The following is a 21,892-nucleotide window of genomic DNA, read 5'->3' as shown; positions in this document are numbered from 1 at the left end:
AGTCAGACTGCTGTTACACTATAATTTTGGCTTTACATTTAGGTTTGTCCTTTTATCACCTTATTACACAATACAGCAGATTTGTTCCAGAGCTTTTCTATATTTTACTACTTTTACTTTAAGGGGGAGAATACATTAGTATAATTTTTGTATTTAAACTGCAATTACAACAGAGAAAATACTTGTGCACTGGCTCACTGATGTGTGACACAATTGTGGCACAAGTGGTAAAGTAAGTGTCAACTACACTACATCACAGCCGCAGTGTGATGGGACAATATCCATACGAACAGATACCACGGCTGGACTAATTGTTCTTCTGAATTGCCCAGATGTAATTCCGTTTTTGATTCTGTAACATCAAACTTATCCAGGAATCCAAATGCTTTTAAACCCATAAAAATGATCCAGTTATGACAGTCACGCAGTGTGTGTTTCTGCCACACAGTCAACTTAAAAACATACTGCATATCTTACACTAATTTTTTTTTTGTTTTTTTTTTATCAACTAAACAGGAGATTTAGGATTAGACAGGAAAAGAACTGCTTCATGCAGTGTACGCGCATAGCCACACACACACACACACACACACACACACACACACACACACACAGATCTAGCCAATCTCTTCTAAATTAAAACCAAACACACAAACACACACATATGTCCCAAATCAATTAGAAAGTCCCAGAGTTCACAGCTTTACCCACAGATCCCAGCTCCAAGACTAATTATCTAAACACCTCCACCCAGCTTGTACAAAGAGCTGAGCATCATGGGAAATGAAAACGCTTTGCCATCTCTGATAAAGGCATGTGCAGGACAATGGTTTGTGAAGGTGGCAGATAAGGTGCATGAGAGTGAGAGCCTGTTTGAGCTCCATCTATTCTTTGTTTTTTTTTTTTTCTTATGACACAAGCCTAGGCACACACTGCCGTTCCCATAACATTCATTGTAAGCACAAACATATTAATCGCTTTCAATGCACACGCATTAAAATTAATTAACAGGAAACACATCAAAGACTCAAGTGCGAACATTCATGCGATTACTACCCACAAAACCCTTCTGCTCTGCTAATATGACTGAAAAGCTCATCCAGAGAAGCAACACAAATCTACAAAAGTTAGGATTAAGTGCAGCAGACCTGTAAGAGACACAGAGAAAAGACTAAAAACAAGGAGCACATGAGGAGTGAGGCAGGAAGAAAAAAAAAAAAAAACAAAAACATCTAATTGAGGCATTTTGCCAGAGCGAAGGGTGGGGGGTGGGGGTGTACAGTCGGACGTGAGAGAATAAAGGCTCATAATTGCATAATTATAGCAGTGGATACCCGACACACTGAATGCAGACGTCAAATGAGTTCCACATAATTTAACCAAACAGAGGCAAGACCAGGCCACTACAGGGACCACCGAGAAATATACCCTCTCTCTGCTTCTTCTTTGTTTGTCCTATTTTTTTTTTTTTTAACTCTCATCTCTTCTCAAACCAACGTGCTCTGTTACATTCTTACAGTCTGGTCACAGATACTTTAACATCCTCTGTATTACTGTACTACACTGAAGCTGCACAGCCTTCATAGAGATAGTGGCAAATGGGCAATCTCCTCCTAAATAACTGTTTGGTCCCAGTACAGCTGCTTAGTCCTGAACACACAACGAAAATTTGAACTTTATTAACCATTTCAGTAATTTGCTGAGTAAAAAGTTTGCTGTGGTGTTTTGACTGCAGTCTAACTAGTAAGATCTTTGCATCACATTTGGCTCTGCTAAGTTCAAATGAGTCTTTCTGTTTTTTTTTGTTTTTTTTTTGATAAACTGAAACTGAACTGAAAATAATCACTGCTTTCAACTGCAACCCTCTTGGTCTTGAATTTTGCCGCCAACATCGACAAAAGCAGCTAGTAGGAGCTCCCAGCGTAGAACAGATTAGAGAAATGATTTACCTCATCAGGCATGGCAACGCCACAGAATCTCACCATAGGAGCTGGAAGACATTGCTGGACAGAGGAACATCTAGAAAACCTTACTGAACCTGCTGCAACTAAAATCTCATTTGCTGATGGCCATTTAGAGATAAGAGACTAAAAACACACACACACAAAAAACACATGGTCACTTTGCATTTTTTTGTATTGATATAAAATATGGAACCCAAACAAAAAACAGCTATGTGATTTTACCTTTTGCAGTTAGTGGTCAGGTATTGTTAACAAGGGTTACAAATAACTAACAAATCATTTACTTTTAACAAATCTGTTGGATATTTTCTTTATGACCCTATTAATCTATGAAATGGCAGTTGTAGTGGTAAATAACTATTAATTGATCATTGAACTAATCACTTGATGACTACACAGGGGAGAGGCTGACATGATTGTACTAGAGGAATCCACCTGCCACACACACACACACACTCACACTCTCACACACACACACACACACACACACACACACACACACACACACACACACACACACTCACACTCACACTCACACGCACGCGCGCACACGCACACACCCCTCTGTTTCAGTGCTTCAGCAGCGAACACTTCCAGCTCTACACTTCCAGTGAAAAGACCTAAAATCAGTCTACTTCGCAAACATTCACACACTCACACTCACACACACCGTGAATAGAGCTCAAACCGTTCCACTTTGTACCTCCTCCGCTTAATCAAAGCTTCTCTATTCAACAATTTGACCTTTTGTTCAAAACAGGATTATCACCTTCTCTGGTCTTCATTCACCCTGTCTCTCCCTCCCTTCCCCTTTCTTCTCTTGCCCCTCAGCCCGTTTCCAGGGGCGACCCGCATGACGAGGGTAATTGCAATAATTTGTTAAATGCCATGGCAACGGTGGTTAGGTGGGAGTGGTTAAAAAAAAAAAGAAGAAGAATTGGGTGGTTCAGGAAACAACCGAATCTCTAATTTTGCCAAAGACAGCAGGACAAGAGGAGGAGAGGATGACAACATAGTGTCTGTGTGTGTGTGTGTGTGAGGTGTGAACAAGTGTTTGCCCATTCTCAGGGTGCTGGTTTATTGATAATGGTTTGGATGAGGGTGGTGGTGGTGGGGGCAGGAGGTAATTTCACTAATGATTAATGTCTCTGTGGTGCTCGCTTAGGACGCCAACACACATGTACATATACCGTGTGCACACACCACACACACACACAGAGGTGCGGAGCTTTCACTCTATCTGACCAGACAAACAGCTCTATTTGAACTCTCCCCCGGCCTGAAAGGAATCCTTAATTACACAATATTACCCCTCTTCATTGCCCCGCTGTGTGTGCTGTGTCCACTGCTGATCAGCCTCCAATAGTGTGTGAGTGTGTGTGTGTGTGTGTGGTGCTGTGTGTGTGTGTGTGTGTGTGTGTGTGTGTGTGGTGCTGTGTGTGGTGTAAGTATTCAGTGGTAGCAGCTGTTTCACACATCATGACAAAGGGGTTGAGGGGGACTCGCTCCCCACACATTCACTGCACTAATTGATTTCTGTTCAGCACTGTGGGAGAGTAACCCCCACATACGCACACACACTTTTACAGACAGTACATTCCACTCACTCAAGACCAAGGTGTTAGAAGCTACCAGGGGGAAGAGGGGAGAGAAGGGGAGAGGAAGAGAGAGAGAGAGAGCAACACAGGAATCCAGTTTAATTCACTCTCAAGCTGCTCTCAGGACAGTGACATCTTGTCGTCTATACTATTGCACCACAGCCTCTATTCCCACTGTCAGTCTACACAATATCTCAGTGTAGCCAGTGTGAATTTATAATAACATTGTTATCATCAGGTATGTCGAGGAGTAAATATTTTTTCTTTTAAATTAATGACCAAACTCCTCCTTAACAACAAAGGTTAAAGTCAGTTTTCCAAGTTAAAGGTGCTATCGTCACAGTGATTGTTTCATCAGAACAGCTGAAAGCTGTATGTAGAGTTTACAATGGCAAATAATCAGGGTAACAATTGGCATTTTTATGAGGGTTATATGATATAGATTAAAGCTTGATTTATGCATCTGCATCAAACACGCCTACGTGGAGCCTACACTGAAGCCCGACATGCACCTGCCCAGTAGTGTAATTAAGCATTGTGGCAACTGTGATAGTTGCACTCTGTGGTATTGTGTTGTACAGATGACCAAGTTTAAAGCTGTTTACACACCATCTGACAACAAGAGGCAACGGATAATGTATGACCACGGCATAAAATAAAAGAAAAAGAAAAAGACCCTAAATCCTGACCAAATCAGTGTTTGTACCAAAACAAACCAAACCCCTCAGTTCTTAGTGCTACATGGGTAAAAGCTTTGTAAGACGATGACATGAACACGGCTGCTGTCACAGTTTGTTTCAAGTGAAAAACAATAAGCAATAATATTGCATTAATGCCCTAATATGTAGAATTGGGTAACATGAAAATCAGTGAAAGTCAGAAAGTGAGTGGAAACTGTTTAACTAGACGTGTTCTAAGGTTCGCCTGTAGATGTCCGTCTACAAAAATAACTGAATCTGTAAAGCTTATACTCTTTTTTAAATATTCTTTCAAGCCAAATACCTGAATTGAGACAAATCTGCTGATCTTTACAGTTGTAAATACATTAAATTTCTTGTATTTTAGGATTCTCCAATGACCCAGTTTCCCCAGACATGTCCTTTAAATTTCCCCTTACCCTCTTAAAAAAACAGATAAGAGTGCATGTTAAATGTGGTATTCAAAATAAGAATGGCCATTTAAGTATTTTCATGGATCATGCTCTTACCAAATCTTTCTGCTGCTCTTTTCATTATGCAAGGATAATGTGCTCTTTGGTTGAAAATGTCAGCACAGTGCCCCGCTGAGGTTTCTATCATCTTTAGTCCAGCATCTCTTTGTTGGCAGGATTCTCGTACCATTACTGCATTTGTTGCATCACCCAAAGAGACACTTTGTGGAAGGTCAGTTTTCACGTTTTTGATTATTTCATTACATACAATTGTTTTCCTGATGCCTTGAGTTTGTATTTTGTCAGTTTAAGCATTCATTTAGTTTTTTAGAAATGTGTTAGATAGCAGTAATAATAATAACGGTAACAAGCGGTTATACTTAGAAGTGCATAAAGTTGAACTGTAGTATTAATGGACCAATCATATACTCATTTTACATTCTGTGTGTACTTTCAATGAAGTGAAGCACATGTTCTAAAATATGTAGTGTAGTTAAATAATTTGTACCTTGGAGAAAGAGATGTAAACAAGACAGAGCTGGCCAGCTGTGCTGTGCTAGTCTAACAAGTTGCAGCATTAGACAGTAAATGAAAACTAAAAGTCCATTTGTGGCCCTGCAGGTGGTGGGGAAGAACAAGGATGAATATGTGATGTGACGTATGTGTACAGCAGTGCCTTATCTACTGCACTAGTAGTATTTACCAAAGCTGTAAAAACCTCATTCACACTTGCAAACTGGAATACAAACAGAGAAATGCTTACAGAGTAGTATTTTTTGACATGACGACGGATGTCAAGTAACAGCTTGTTGCTGATGTTAACAGCGTAGTCGATGGGGCTGTTTCCACAAGGGATGTGACAGCATCGCATTAAGCTGGGCTCCAACTTTGCTCCCTGAAAGAAAATAAACAAATAAATTAATTAAAAAGAGAGAATACAGCATGTGTCACATCTGAGAAAAGCAACACATTAATCCATATGCATACAGATTATTATTTCAAATGTAGCAATGAAGCAAAAAAACAAAAAACAAAAACAAACATCAGTGTCAATATTTACAAACAAGCAGTACTAATGTACAGTATCAACTTCACCAGCTCCATGAAGAGCTTCAGCCGCTGTTGCTATGGAGAAGTAGCCAGTCAGATGCGAATTCATAATAAAAGGTTTCGACGTTGCAGTTGTGAACAAAAGACATCACCATGAGTATCAAATTTATCCAAAATTGAGACAGGATCTGAAACTGAATTATTGTTTTAACACTAATCTGTAAACCCTGTAACCACACTGTACTAAAAGAACACTGACCTTATGTGTTTCAGCAACCAGGAAGTTCCACAACTCTTTATGTAGTGTTTTAAGTTTCTGTCTGCCACATGACAATTTACACATCGACCTCCACCAACATTTTGTCAGACATTAGACCAGTTTTATAGTCTAACATGCAGCGTGAAGGATGCACAGCTGAAGTAATAATGTGGAGACACTTTTCTACAGCAGTCACAAACATCTGCTAATAAGATCTGTTAAAGGCCACACAACACCGGGATCAGCTGGTCCTCCTGCTGTTATAATAGTCATGATCAGAGTGTTATTTACGCTAAATTATAAAATAAAATAAAAAAAAATAAAATAAGAAACACTGACACAATGAAAAAGTTGAGGGGGAAGCATCTATTCCAGCCTCGTAATAAATAAACTTTCACTCCCATCACACTTTCTAGATGTAGTGTCCTGTACATAAATACTGTGAACTGAGATTCATCACAGTGGTATTTTAACCCTGTAATGAGAAAAAAGCAACAGAACATAGCAACTTTGTCATTACCTGCAAACCTCTACAAGAACATGTCAAGTGTCGAAGGCATAAAGGTTTAAAACACTCCTGAGCCCAGGATATTTTAATATTATACCAGCCTGAAGAAAACAGATCAACATGACCTTAATACCCCAGTCCACTTGACAGCATAGTTAATGCAATTAAAAAAAGGAGCCACGGTACAATTACACTAAATATAACACACTTTTAAACACTGGCTCCTTTAAACGTCAACTCAATTTAACTGTCACATTGACAGCAGCAAAAAAAGGTTTCTGCAGTGAAGTCAGTGACACACACGCACCCATGTGACACCCTCCCACCCAGGCACACGCAGTATTTTATTTTTAATTTTTTTGGCTTTGCTTACATCAAGACCATCAGGTTTTAGGCCAGTTCAAGTCAATCAACCAATTTAACTTCCCTCATATGGAGCTACACACATTAACCCTCTCCATCTTAGTATTCATGTTTTTTTGTTGCTCTGGATTAAAACTCTTCCTCCCTAACAAGTTGCATCTATTAAAATCTAACAGCATTTACTTGTCGGCTACTTTATAACTAAACGATTAAAAATAAGCTGTCTTGTTTTCACACATAAGAGAAAAAAAATCTCAAAGCAATCCAAGCACCACAATGTCATCTTAAAACAGACTTATGCAAAACTTTTCACAAAATGTTTCAAGTGTCAACTGTTCACCATGTCATGACCTGATAATATGCAGCTTTCACAGCATGTTTATTTAACAATCCAGAGTGGGACACCCAACTCTCAATAAAAGTGAACTCAAGGAAATATTCGCAGCTCTACTCTACTTTTTATTTCTCCTCCACATTTCCCCCCCTCCTGCTACACCCCATCAAACAACTTTCCTCCTCTGTCTGTCCTCCATCATCCATCACTGCCTCCTCCTACCATCTTTGGCTCTGTGTCAGTGCTGGAGTCAAGGCCCATCTGTCCTCCCTTCTCACTGAGCTGTTAGACCATGTTCAGCACCCTAATTAACTTAGTGTCTTATCAGTTTCTCTGTGTGTGCATGCATACCGGCATATGACGCATGGTGGAAAATTAACACCAGTAAACATACATCCTGTGTAGTTTAGTGTAAAATTTGAAAATATTGTGACGGATACCTGATATAACATTTTAAGACCATATTTTACAGTTAAATCATCAAAGTAGAAAAAGTTATCCATATATTAGTTATTTATATATTCCCAAGAATTAGATTAACTTAAACTGGATCTTGTGTGAGCGTATAATGATTTCATCCACTTTTGGGGGAGTGTGTGTGTGTATACTCCTTTTTTTGTAATTTAACGAAAGTTCTCCAAACTAATAAGGACAGAGGGTTGTCAGTTTTATTAAGGTCTTCCAGACAAGAAAAAGCTGCGTGCCCTGCTCCTCATTAGAAGCTGATAACGTGCACGCACGCTCACACATAACCTTGGTCTGACATACAGCAGAAGATCTGTGTGTGTGTGTGTGTCCAAAGAGCAACAGGGGTTAAGGAAAGGCTTTTAAAGTTGTGGAGTCCAAACTATGCCAATGAAAACAGAGTCCGTATTGGAGCCAGGCAGCTGTCTAAAAATACAGACAGAGACACAATATAGAAGATGACTAAAGCCTGAGTCCTTCACAGGAAGTTTGAAATGCTTCAGAAGCACCATTCTTCCACTTTAATACACCGATTAATCCATTAAACCACAGAAACACACCATTAGTGAGAAAAGCTATCCTTCCTTTTCTAATGCAGTCACTCTCTCTCTGTGAGGTTCTTTGTGTGTGCATTAATCCGTTCAGATCTGTCAAGGATTTTAACAGTGTTGACTTAAGAAAAATTATCATCTGGAGCTGTTGTTGCAACATTTTCTTTAGGGTGATATAAACTATGGTATAACGTTGCACATATTGTGCATACTTTTCATTTTTTCTTGGACACGCATCTGTAGTGACAAAAGTTGTTCTTTCCAGCTGCAGTACGCCCATACAAGTAGCTGCCAAGCTCTGTGTAATGTAAATTTCAATTCACAGTGCTGAGTCTTTAACACTGGTGACACAGATGCAGACACTATCATTTGTACTTAATGTAATAGTCTGACACTTTCAGAGCTTCAAACGAGAGTATTGTCTGTCTGTACAACACTACACCTCATCAAGGCTCCAGGAAGTAACAGCGCCAACTCAAGAGTGAGTCTAGCAAACAGCTCCCTGTAAACGGGTATGCTGAAGTTTTTAAACAGACACAGGACATAAAATTTTAACTTTTTGAGGATATAAAACAATTTTGAAAGGTTATGTCATGCTCACAGTTCTGTAATTAAACACAGGACACATGTTTGGAGGAACTAGCATGGCAGCTACCATGGTATGCACAAATTACTTACAGCTCCTTCGAAGACACTGTCGTAGATGTTGTCAGTGCCACACTGAGGGCAGGTGAAAGTGAACCTCTCGCAGTCTTTGTAGCGCTCCTCATCAGTCAGCTGGACTGGAGCTCCCAACATACCGTCAGCCTCCTCCTCTCTCTGGTACTGCTGCTGAGCCCTGAACTGACTGGGATCCAGGCCTAAGATGGACAGATTTTCTCAACACTCACAGCTCTGATGTAGAAGGGCTACATCGTAAAGATAGAAACAGTGATATTTAAGCTGCTAATCTAGCACTTACAGACAGGGCTGACCAGAAAAATTCAATGCGAGTCCCATCTAAAAATGTTACTTTAAACACAACTGGAACAACTATTTTGTACTTTTATTATGTTGCTGTGACGTTAGGAGTGACAACTTTTCTAAGTTGTCAGTCTCAGCTGTCAGAATATCAAATAACAGAACAAGTCTGACATATAAAGAGAGATTAGTAGCATAACGTGAAACTAAATTACAAAACTTAATTGAATACTTGAAATAAGTGAATAAAAATGTTTCAATTTCTTTTGTTTTTTGTGTTTAGACAGGCCAACCCGAAATTTCTGATCTTCCACAGTCTACAAAAAAACTGTAATTAAATTACCCAGCCACGTGGCTATGAGCACGCCATCAATGCCCTCGATGGGGTCACATATGCGAGACACTACAGGGTGGATTTGCTGAGCCAGGTAGTACTGAGTGTCCAGACTTAGATTCTCCTGCTTCTGGAGCTGCTCTAAAGTGTAGGCTCTCTGACCGGCTGCCAGTGTAGAACCATCCTAGGGGAGAAAGAAAATGTTAAGAGGCAGAACATTAAAAATATATCTTTGAATATTTGTACACTGGTCTATCTGGTATATAACAAGCTATAATGTTCTGTGGACTGCAGGATTTTAAGTATGATTGTCTTTTTTTCCCCATACAGACACACCTTACAGATGATATAAGAGATTGTGTCTCCAGCTTTGACGCGGCGACCACCCTGGGAGTTGATCCATAAAGCCACGTGAACGTGAGGGAGGCTCTTCTTGTCTGGATAGTCCTGAGGATCCTTAGTCAGTGCCTGGGAGAGGAAGTGCAAAGACATAAGAGGGACAATAAAACATTGGGCCTAGATGAGGATACAGTGGCTTCAGAAAGTATTCAAGCCCATTACATTTTGAACACTTTGTGTTGTGGATTTTATCTGAAAGCAATTAAATTGCCCATCAACCTACACTCAATAAACTATAAAGACGTTATAAAGATGTTATAAAGACAAGTAACAAGCCTTTAAATAAGATCTGCCTTATCTAAGAGTGAAGTATAATATATTACACATGAACACATATTCACCTTATGTATCTCATACTGGTTGAGTGGTACGTCTCCACTTGCTACCTTCTCTCCCACCTCCATCAGGTGTTTCTGGATGTTCTCCACAATTACATCACGGCTCTGCTCTGACAAGATCTGACCGATCACGTAGCTGAGAGAGGACAGATTTATACAAAAACAGAAAATTGAAGGAAAGACCACTGAAAGGTTCAGTCATAATTTCTGCCTGTGTCATTGTTGCAACAAAATGTGTTCCAGATTAGGTGCAAAATGATCAAAGATAAAGCTCTTTTAGGTTTATAGCTAACATACTTTCCACATTCCTTGGCCAGGTCACACCAATCTCTACGGACAATGTCCAAGCCTTTGAGCTCCTGCTTGACGGCGTATTGTCCTTCTCCATGGCTCTCCACCACCAGGGCAGCGTATTTCTTCTTCTTCAACAGTAAAAGTGACTTGAACACGCCATCAATGTCGATTTCTAGCAGTTTGTAGAGCTTATTAATTTCTGCCTTAACCTGGAAATAATAACCACCCAGATGTGCATTTAGTGAGAATGCAAAAGTGCAAACTCAACTGAAGACTAAAGAACGAATGTACATTTTGTTTATTATATGAGAAAAAAACAATGAGACATAACAGACCTTATTACCAAGCTTGAACACTTCCTCCAGAGACTTGCTGTTGGTGTTGATCATAATGGAGTCAGTATCTCCGTAGATGACTTCCAGATTCATCTGGAATAAAATGATACAAACGAAAAAAAGTTAAGGAAGATAATCTACCATTGAACATAGAATGAACTAAATTCTGTAATATGACGATTTCTAAAACAGAAATGATCTCTATCCCACAGAACAGCTACAATAATCAATGATGTGTAACTATAAGTGCAGTGGTTAGTAGTGTCTCCTCACAGCAGAAAGGAACCTGTCAGGGCTTTTCTGTGTGTGGAGTTTGCATCATATATTTGTTCAAATTACTAATCTACAAAAGCAGAACAGCTAAAACCTTGTTAATAACCCACCTTCTGAACCATGTCTTTGGTGTGCATCAGAATCTGAAGGAGAAAGCAGACAACTGTATGAATGGACACAGACAGCAAATAAACAAAAAGCATTACAGCACACACACTGCCACAGTAAACAAATATATTACTGAGGAACAAACAATGATTAAATATTAAGTTTCTGTGTTATTTATTGTGGTAGTGTGTGTGTGTGTGTGCATTTGTGTGGACATGGGAGCGGAGCAGGTGACTTGCTTTTAAATGGGGGATAATTGGCTAAGAGGGCAATTATGAGAGCGTGCCGTGACAGGCGTCTTTTCAACCCACACATATCCTGGCTGGGCAACACACACACACACACACACACACACACACACACACACACACACACACACACACACACACACACACACACACACACACACACACACACACACACACACACACAATGGCCTTCATCACCTGCAGAGTGAGTGACAGACAAATAGGAGAATTCTGTTAACGCAGGCTGTCCACTGTGTGTTTGTGTGACTGTAACATGGACAGATCTAAGCAGCAGAGGGATCCTAACAGGTGGGAGTCGAGAGGAGGGGAGAACGGGGTGGGGGCTCCGTGTCGCTAATCTGGGGGGTCAGAGGGACAGAACGCAGTGTGACCTGTCACCAGCAATCTGCTCCTCAATCAACTACTGCTGCATATATACACACCCCGACTCACTCTGTGCTCCATGTGGGGACAAGGACGTGGCTATTTCAGAGGGTGATGAAGGGGCAGGGTCTGGCAGTGGTGGGATGGGGGTGCCGCTCCACTCCCTGAAACCAGAGTGGGACTTAAGCATGCTTTATAGGCTGATACATGCCAGTGTGCGGCAAAGGGAGTTTGAATCATTCACAGAACAGCCTCCTCCATTAGGAACTGCAGTCAAGGTCAAGGTCTCACCAACAAACACACACACAAATCTCAGCTTAAACAGAAACACACTGAACTGTGCTGTCGAGCTTTTACACAGACAAAATGACTAGTCTGTCTCCTGCTAGTTTAGATTGGGAGTTCGGAGAGAGAGGAAGATGGAACAATTCTTAGGAAAATATTACAAGTACATGTCCAGAGCAAAACTAACTATGCAGCAATAACATTTAACGACAAATTAAGGCTGAACAATTTTCATATCAATATTACAATATTATAAATGCAATTTTTAAACCACAAAGTGACAACTTTTATAAATATTTATGTTGAATGACATGATGTCCCTCAACTCAGTGACAAAGACCAGTACTGAAGCCGAATGAATCAGGACATGCTACATCGTAATTCAACACAATAACAATAGTATCCAACAATTTGGCCACCAGTGTGCCCCGAAAATAATGTTAATCATAGCTGCATTTATTTCATATCAGAAATTATTCTCAGCAGATGACCTTGTTACATAAATACGGTATTTTTACCCCACAATGAAAACAATGCAAGGTCCAGTGTTAAATGCTGCTTTGCAGTAAATCAATCACTGCACTGTGTTTTAGTGATTGATAAGTCTATGGATTCACAGATCTGTTACTCAAACCAGACGTGAAACCAGACCTGAAACAACACACACCTACCATCACAGCCCGTTGCCATGTTTAAATTACACATGCATACACACACACTCCCCCTACGATGTTATTACATTTCTATCATGTCTTATCATGGTGTTTCCTATCATCAACAAATCTATAATCTAATATAACCTTTATTACTCGCTGTGGACTCTTCTTCACTTTTCATCATCATAAAAAAGCAAAAGACATGTGTTTGTTATTAGAGATAGCGGCAGAGGCTGGAATGATCAGAGAATAGTTGGAAAGAAAAAGCTGTATGAAATGTGTGATGAATAGAGAGCTGTGGGAAAGGGACAGACAGAGCAAAGTGAGGCGGAGAGGGGGTGGGGGGTGGTCTTGGGCAGCAAGCGAGGTGAGAATGTGTTGATGTAATTGATGTGTGGACTCATTTAGACAAGTTTTCCATAGGCTGTCAGTTCCAGCAGGAGCGACTGCTTTAAGGAATGGACCGTGTGAAAGACAAGTCGTTTGACCATGACACTGGAATTTGTGCATCTGACAGCCTGTGTGTGTCGGTGTCATTCTTGAAACACATACCAACACAGACGTACTATATACACCAATGCAAACACAGAGCGTGTGTGTGTATGTCTTCCCTCTGATGACTACACTCGTCACCACCACGCATGCCGCTCATACTGGGGCAAACAACTGAAAAAGCTTGACCCTCTGTCAACCTTATCACTCATATTACTTAATGCTGCCCCGAAATGCTGTCACTCTCCTCAATATATCAGCAAAATTGCAGCGCTGCAATATTAGTTAATAAATGAGTTGACTGACAGAATATCAATCTGATTAACTGATTCTTTCTTAGCAAAAACTGAAAGCAAACATTTAAGTTTTGAGAAAATAAGATCAGTGAATTCTGGGAACTCATGAAAGGCATTTCTCACTATGTGCTGACATGAAAACCTAAATAAGTTCAAACAATAATTAACCAAATTTCAAAAAGTCAAAGTCAATCCCTTAGTTACTCTATTTTCTACTCTATAAATTCATAAAATCAGTTTCAATCACTCATTAATTCCAACCTCTCTTGCTCTCACCATAAAAAACAAGAACTCTTAATTTTCTTATAATCCTGCCTTTCTCACTCTCAGCTCTGTCGTCTTAACACAGTGTGCTGTAATTAGACTGGACAGTAACTGAGCAGCTCGCTGAGAAGTGCTTCTGCAGAGTGAAGGTTGGGGACTGATGATTTGTGTGTGGATTTTTTTGTTTGTTTTTTAAACATTCATAAATTATAATTATATTATAATTCATCTTTCGTTTTTATGCCACAGTATATGTAAAAGCAAAGAAATCAAAGGTGAAATATATATATATATATATATATATATATATATATATATATATATATATATATATATATATAAATAAAAAAAGCATGTATTGTCTTACATATAGTACATACACATATAGAAAACGTCTTCTACTGTGTGCATGCATCCACTCTGTCATTTACTATTCCAGCTCACATATCTTTAAACCTTTACAATATAAACCAGAACAATAGATCCAATGTGCTTTAACAGGATTAAGGTGAGAAAGGACAATAGGCAGATATCTGGACCAAGCACTAGTTTCCCAAACACATATAGCTCAACTCACAAAATCAGCGTACCATTAAGTTTTATTTGTTTTAGTATAGATCTGCTAACTAATGTGTTACAACAAATAGCATCAACACAATTGCAAACAATTAGGAAGTTTTCACTCCTGCAGTTCGAACAACATTGTTGCCTTTTAGCTATGTTCACATTGAGACTCTACAAACAAATCCTAAGCAAGGATTCACATAATCTGACCATGCACATTTAATTTAAATAATTGATAATTACAATCACAAACTGGATTCGACATTAGTTTAGTAGCTTTTATATTCATGATAAATTCATCATCCTGTTGTTTAGTCTGCACCAAGGTTTGTGTCACACAAACTCAAATGTACCAAGCAAAACAGTAAAACACACCCGAGTTTGCTTCCCTAGGAACAAAGCATTCTTTGGTGCCATCTGTACACTGTGCCTTCCAAATGGTGACAGTAAGAAATGTCAAAATTGGCGTTCCACTAAACTGAAAAGTGCTGAAGTGCATTTTAAGATAAACTTGCAACTTGCAGCAGACGACACCTTCAAGAAGCTTTAGTTTGTAGCTGCAGCTTTTTCAGACCCACCAACAGCACATGCAAGTGCTGTGGTGGGTCCTTGTGTTCTTAAAGTATTTCAACACTGACTTGCACAGTTTACAGGTGACATTTTCCTTTGTACTCCCCATTTTTAAAACATAATGTACCCAACACTCTAACTTCAGGGCACTTGCCCCTGCCAAAGTTGCTAAGAGATGTAGTTTGGTTAAGTGGTGCTACCGTAGTCTGTAACACTCTAAGCTGCCACAAAGTGACCGAAGGAGACAACTAAAGGAGCACAGGTTCACAATAAATAACAAATCTTGTCCAGTTGACTAGAGCTGATTTTTTGAACAAATAAGCTGGAAGCAGAGCAATGAATGTGAGGTTTGTTAATTTTTGTCTTTTGAAATTCCTACATTAATACACAGACCTAAAATCTCACTGCAAAATCTGCCCTTTCCCGCTGTCTCCGACTTTTCACAGCTTGCACCCCTTTTTAATTTGGTGCTTTCAACAATGTCTCATACATTTGTCTACACAAGAGCTGGACCCATTAGTTGTATGCTTCTGCACCATGTTATGATACCTAATGAGTGGTTCACCCACAATATCTGGTTTTATCCCGAGCTGTTGTTCAAAATTTGGCCATATCTAATACAGATTTGTCTGTCTTATTGTCATTACTATTTTTATTTTTCACTTCCCACCAATCCCACCACCTCAAAATATTGTTTGTCTTTTGCCAGGCTGTCATTTTAAATAAGGATATTGGTCTTAAGTCACCTGCTTGGTTGAGTAGTAAATGGTTTATAGATTCAAGGGGACCAATAAAAATAAGACAGACAGATTGATAAGCAGACAAAAGGCCGTTCAAGCCCCTTTCCTCATCCCCACCACATACCATAGACCCCCTCTGCTGATCAGCAGATCAGAGGCGGCATGTTAAACCTCTGTGCAGCAGAGGGGCCTTGTAAAAAGAGCCTGGGGCATCAGTGACGATTGTTTTGAAAAGCACTCAGCTGAAAAGCATTTTGGGATGACAGTCGGCTGACTGAAATAGCACCTGTGGAGGAACACACTGCTGTCGGAGCCGGGGGGCGTCGGACGCACAACACGTACACAAGGCGCACAGGAATTCATGCACACAGGCATTGAGACCACCTATTTCACTAACACATGGCGATGTTTAAAACATTCACAGTCCCTTCGTTTGTCTGGTGTGCACACATCTCCATACGTACCCACAGAGAATGGAAATGCTTCTTTAACCGAAACGATTTCACTTGCATGCAAGAATGTAAGAGCACAAAGACACACACACCTGTCCTGGCAGAGGCCATAGCTGCGTTTAATGTCTGCTGCTAGATGGGTCAATCTGTTGTAAAGCTGCGTCTGATTTAATACAACCGACTGACACCTGGCATCAATACAATCCTCATGCTCTCTAGTCAATTACAAATATGGTATTTTAGTAACTGTAAAAGACACTTCCTCGTGTCACTACATTCATTCTGGTACAGTTGAAGTTGTCACTAATAAAGTTTTTAGAAGTTATCAAGCAAAACATATGCCTTGGCAGTGAAGAGTGCTCATTACATTGACTGTGTTTAGATGCACTTAAGTAACCAGTTTACTCAGAGAAACCTGGTTTCTCAGGTAATCAGGAAACAGGTTTACATGCACTAAAGAAACCTGGTTACTGCTGATAGTAGTAGAGTTGCGAGTGTCTGCGACATTTGTCTTTCACATGCACTCTTGTAAAAAGCGGATTATGGAAGAATCAGCTTATTCGAGAAAGCTGACTGTAACCTGGTCACTTGAGTGCATGTAAACACAGCCATTGCATTGAGGGCTCTCCCCTGTCTAGGCACACATTACTTATTTGATTGACAACATTTTAAAATGGGTAGTTCAACCTCCTATTATAACACAGGTTCACTTATTTCTCCACCATCACTCCGTATGTTTAATAGGTGTTGGGTTAGAAATATTGTGTTTGTTGATATTGGTGCTTCTGGTGAGGATTAAAACACATTTCTTGAATTTGTGCAAAGAACAGGAAACTATCACTTAAAAAAAATAAAATAAAAACAATCAACTAGCCATCTAAAGCTACATGTGTAATTTAGCTGATGCATGTTTCAAGAAAATTAAAAGATCAAGTTAATTCACGCTTTATATTAATATATTTGATGGTTTTTATAGTATACCACCTACTTGCCAAGTCAGTTAAACCATTTACTAATCATCCTCTCATTTACAACTACATCAGTGACCCTGATAAAGACAGCAGATGTCAGATCAATCCATTATCAATTATAATCCCTGCCATTAGCCCGATCTCACTTGGCCTCATTAGTAGGTGTTACTAAAGTTGCAGTTTAGATTCTAAAACTGTGTCCTGTCCACTGTCAGCCCTCTTAGACAAGCTAATGCAGCCAAAATAGCAGCACAACTCCCATGTGACTATTTGTTAAGTCCACTCCTATCAGGAGTAAAGCCAGCTCTTTAAGAGGACTACAGGACCATGGAAACATGCAGCCCTCATTTCCCCAGACACAAGCATGCATGTGCACACACACACACACACACACACACACACACACACACACACACACACACACACACACACACACACACACACACACACACACACACACACACACACAGAGTGTGGGCAGGCTTATGAATTCTTACATCTAATTCAGGGAAAAGTAAAAATGACCCCTGTAATTCGGAGCGAGCAGCAATAGAGACCTCGAATGAAAGAAATGGACTTAGTCTGACAGACACAGACACAAAAGCACACACATACGCACTATGATAAGGTGCTTTAGGTGCTTAAGGTTCATGCATTTTTAGGAAAAATGATGCATGAATCTTGATTTAATATAATATAATATAATAAGAAAGGAACATGATTCATTACAGCCACACACACAGGTACATAAAGAGGTTTAACCTATGCTAAACTTTGACTTCTCCACACCCTTAGATCTGTTATTCAAGCCTGCTTCCATCCTTCACTCTGCATGCCATCCAATAATGTCAACTACAAGCTCCTGTCAGGCTGTTTTTAAACACAAGGACATAGACTCAATTACAGCTAAATGGCTTTCAGGAGTCATCCTCCATCCTGAAACACACACACCTGCTAATGGTTGTCAGATTTGCTGGCAAAAGGGTCAAAGGTCGAACTAATCTGCGTTCCACAACAATCAGTGGCTTCCACTGGCCACTGTTGTTAACATCACTCGTTTAAGAGGAAACAGACACTAACAAACACATGCAGTCTGTGATGAGAGACAAGAGAACATTTGCATGCTTTTTAAAACAAAGCACATCAAAAACTGAAGCTTTCAAAACCGTCTTCTGATCATTTTGTGCCCTAAATTGTTTTTTACAATTTAAAAACAAACACAAAAAAGAAAAATGAACCCCACTTCAGAAAAGCTGCTTTTGTGGTGCCCTTGACTGTTACCAAACACATCTCCATTTACTAGGGCTAGCAACATTAACACCAGCATGAGAAATTAACATCAACTAGCAGCCAAATACTGCAGAGTGTTTCCAGAGTGATCCCTTATCTACCAGCCCATTTGCAGAAAATGATTCTCCTGACAAACTGATAGTTTAATTCTCTCAGTTGTTTAAATGAAACTGTCAGATGAAGTCAAGGATCCACCAGCAAGTGGTCAGTGGATAATAAAAGCCTTCCTGGCGTGACAAATTTATTTATCAGCCTATTATAACCACATGCGTGTAAACTGTGTGTGTGTGTTTCATATATCTGTTTCTCTGCACACAACTGTTCTCTGGCGAACATACAAAAGAACCCAAAATAACACCGAGGGGTTGAGGGGGACATCAATCCGTAGTAGACCCTCGGCTGTGTAATCCAAAACCTTCACCTTCCTCTTAATACCCATCACCCCCCCCTCCTTAATACCCACACATACCAGAACAGAGGAGGGCCACAACAAATGGTCGCCCGACAAAGGCCAGAGTTCGGCCAGTAGCACTTGTGCTCGCACATGGATGAGCATTAGTAGACACACACACGCGCATCAACACGTAAATGCAGACTCCAATAGTTAGAAGACATACTCAAGAAAGACACGGAAGCATAAGGAGGAGAGCTGAGTGGGGGATTTCCCCTCTTGACTTGGCAAATCTGCCAAGGGTCTGTCATCCCCCACTAAGCCTTTTCATCTGAACCCTTCCTAGGGTGAGAAACCACTGTGGTCCCTGGTCCGACACAGCCTGCCACGGGAGGGGTTAGGCCTCAATTAAAGCAAGAGTGAGAGAAAGATGAGAGCTAAGCCAATCAATAAATACAGAACACATGCACATTCACCCGGACACCCGTCCAAACAGATGAAGGAGAATGCGCCAAGGGGTGGGAGGTTGGATTTACACTGCGGGCAGAGAAGTGCTCGGTGTATGTGTTACAATTACAAAAATAAAAAGCCTCCTAAATCATGATATGAAAGTACCGTAGGGTGCAAATGAGACGATTAAAATGGGAACAGAGGTACAAATGCCAATACCCACAAATACACCAGAAACCCAGCTATTAATGCCCACTGGCATTCCTGGTTCTCTGCGGATGGAAACTACCAAGAACTACTTAGCCTACGGTTGTTTAACTTGAAGGCTCCTTACATTTAATAAGTCAACACATTTTGTGATTTTGGAAAGTACTACATTATCCTGACAGTGTGTTATTCACAATGGGACTTCCAGGTTGTGTTGATGTCGTTCTCCAGCCAAAAGCACCAGCTGTGTAAAAATAGCTGTGGGTCTAGGCTCATAGATACAAAGTAAACAAAACACCAAGATCGAGCAAAGTGGAATCTCCTGCTACATCAGCGGGTTACAGGCCGTGCTATGTACCAATCTGACTGATGACCTTTTAATGCACGTCTCTCCGATCTGTCACATCACTCGCCACCATAAGCAATGTACTAATGTAGTAAAGTCCTAAGAAAACACAATCCAATTTGTTTATTGTCCCTTTGGCACACCGGGTAACTGAAGAAGTGTGAGAAAATGTTGGAAAAGCAGGTCATCATCACTTTTTAAAGTGTTTAAAAATATTTGTGAGTCTCTTTTCTGACTTTTAAAGAAGAACAACACAGGCTGGGCTGAGTATTGAGACCAACAAGGTTCTGGTCTTTTCATGGGACCTGTTGGTAATGACAACATTTTAGAATATCAACTACTGTATAGGTACTTGATTTCATTTGGTGCCCTTTTATTTATAGAGCAGGCTCCAGTGGGGAGTGACAAAGGCAACGTAGCCTACTTCTTGTTAGTGACTGGTGATGCTTCCTGGATTAAATAAAGAATAAAAAAGAAAAATGTAATTAACCCATCCACTTCTGGCTGTTGACAAAGATACAAGTCTGGAGGGAGAGCAACTCCCACCTGTTCTAGCGAATCAAATACACACATTTTACAATGTAGCTCTGTCAGCTGAACAACGAGCGTGACTGGAGGCACAAACGGACTGACAAAATAACAAACACACACACTGAGTTACTGCCCTGCCCTCTATTACGGGACACAATGAGTGTGTAAGGGGATCTTAATGAAGGACTCCCCTGAGGCAAAGCCTGACGCCTCTGCTGAGGATGTGTACTGTTAGAGCTCATTAAATGAACATGAGTACTAGCGCTGACATGGTGAGAGGGGCAGTGTGCGGGGTGTTCAGTTACAATACCAGATTTAGCCATTTATGTCATGCAGTACACATACCACTTTGCTCCAATTTATTGAGAGTGCACGCCTATGAGGTTCCATTTGTGTGTGTTGCAAGAAGTCATTACATAATCAGACTTAACGTGAACAGAGTGTGAGTTTTGTGTGTGTCTGTGGCATTTTGTTATACAATACTTACCCAGGACTATTGATATCACTGACACTACAAGAGGTATGTTATTCAACAATTTAACAAAATTAACTTGAAGGAATAATCATATTTTAAACAGGACAGGGCTCTGTGTGTGAGGGAAAATATTAATTTTGTAGAGACAAAGGATGACAAATGTGAGACATGAGAAAAATAATGAAAGGAACAGGAGATGAGGACAAAGTTGGGCAAAAAAGGAGAGAAGGGAGAGGTGCTTGATGTGGAAATTGATGTAGCAGCGCCTTCTTGTGGATGAAAGCTGAAGTAGTTTAACTTCTACTGTGGTGTCATGTTGACACTCAGGCCAGAATCTCAATCACACAAGCACCTCCTCAGATTTCAGTCAGTTGGAGTGTGCTTAAAGCTGCAGTATGTAACCTTTTTCTAATATGTTGAGCTGAAATATGCTCTAAAACAAAACTGTCCAAGGTGTTTTCACCCATAATTACTGAGCATCACAGCAAAGGTTCAGAAATATTTTCTTATGAGGTTTTTGTGCAAGCTTCTACCCTTTCTAACCAATCACAGAAGCCAGAGTCAAAGAGCCTGAACTTGCTGCTCACACCGATGCCAGAAGCTAGTTTTAGCTGCTGGAAGACATCACAATGGCTGATTTACAGATTAGCAATCTCCCAACTCCTGATAACAAAACTAAATGTCCAAAACAGCTGCAGCTCACAAATGTATATTTACTGCATGTGTGAGTGATTGACTTACCTCTCTACCCTGGTGTGTGACCAGCGCAGCAAGTGGCTTGGCATAGAAGCGACTGTAGCTGAATCCCAGGCAGCCGTACATACTATTAGCAGTCAGCTTCAGAGCCTTCTGACGGATGTCGTACTGAGGGCAAAGAAACTCAAATAAGACCAATAAGAAGAGTAGGAAATTTGTGTTCTGATGCAAAATGTTGGGCAGGAGGATGTGAAGTTGTTTTAGTGTTGGCCACATCATACAGGTTATTTAAATATAATGT

General features: G+C 40.2%; 1 protein-coding gene across 1 annotated transcript in view; it reads right to left on the bottom strand.

The window, feature by feature from the left end:
- Positions 1-21,892, bottom strand: part of pola1 (polymerase (DNA directed), alpha 1) — a 47,751-nt gene that overhangs the window by 18,026 nt on the left and 7,833 nt on the right. The window contains 9 exon segments of the mRNA XM_026364107.1: positions 5,476-5,607; positions 8,921-9,102; positions 9,546-9,720; positions 9,873-10,004; positions 10,277-10,409; positions 10,571-10,776; positions 10,903-10,995; positions 11,286-11,318; positions 21,637-21,759. Of these exon segments, the coding sequence (XP_026219892.1) occupies positions 5,476-5,607; positions 8,921-9,102; positions 9,546-9,720; positions 9,873-10,004; positions 10,277-10,409; positions 10,571-10,776; positions 10,903-10,995; positions 11,286-11,318; positions 21,637-21,759 (1,209 nt within the window).

Source organism: Anabas testudineus, chromosome 2 (assembly GCF_900324465.2).
Source record: "Anabas testudineus chromosome 2, fAnaTes1.2, whole genome shotgun sequence".
NCBI lineage: Eukaryota > Metazoa > Chordata > Actinopteri > Anabantiformes > Anabantidae > Anabas > Anabas testudineus.
This window is presented reverse-complemented; position numbering and strand designations above follow the sequence as displayed.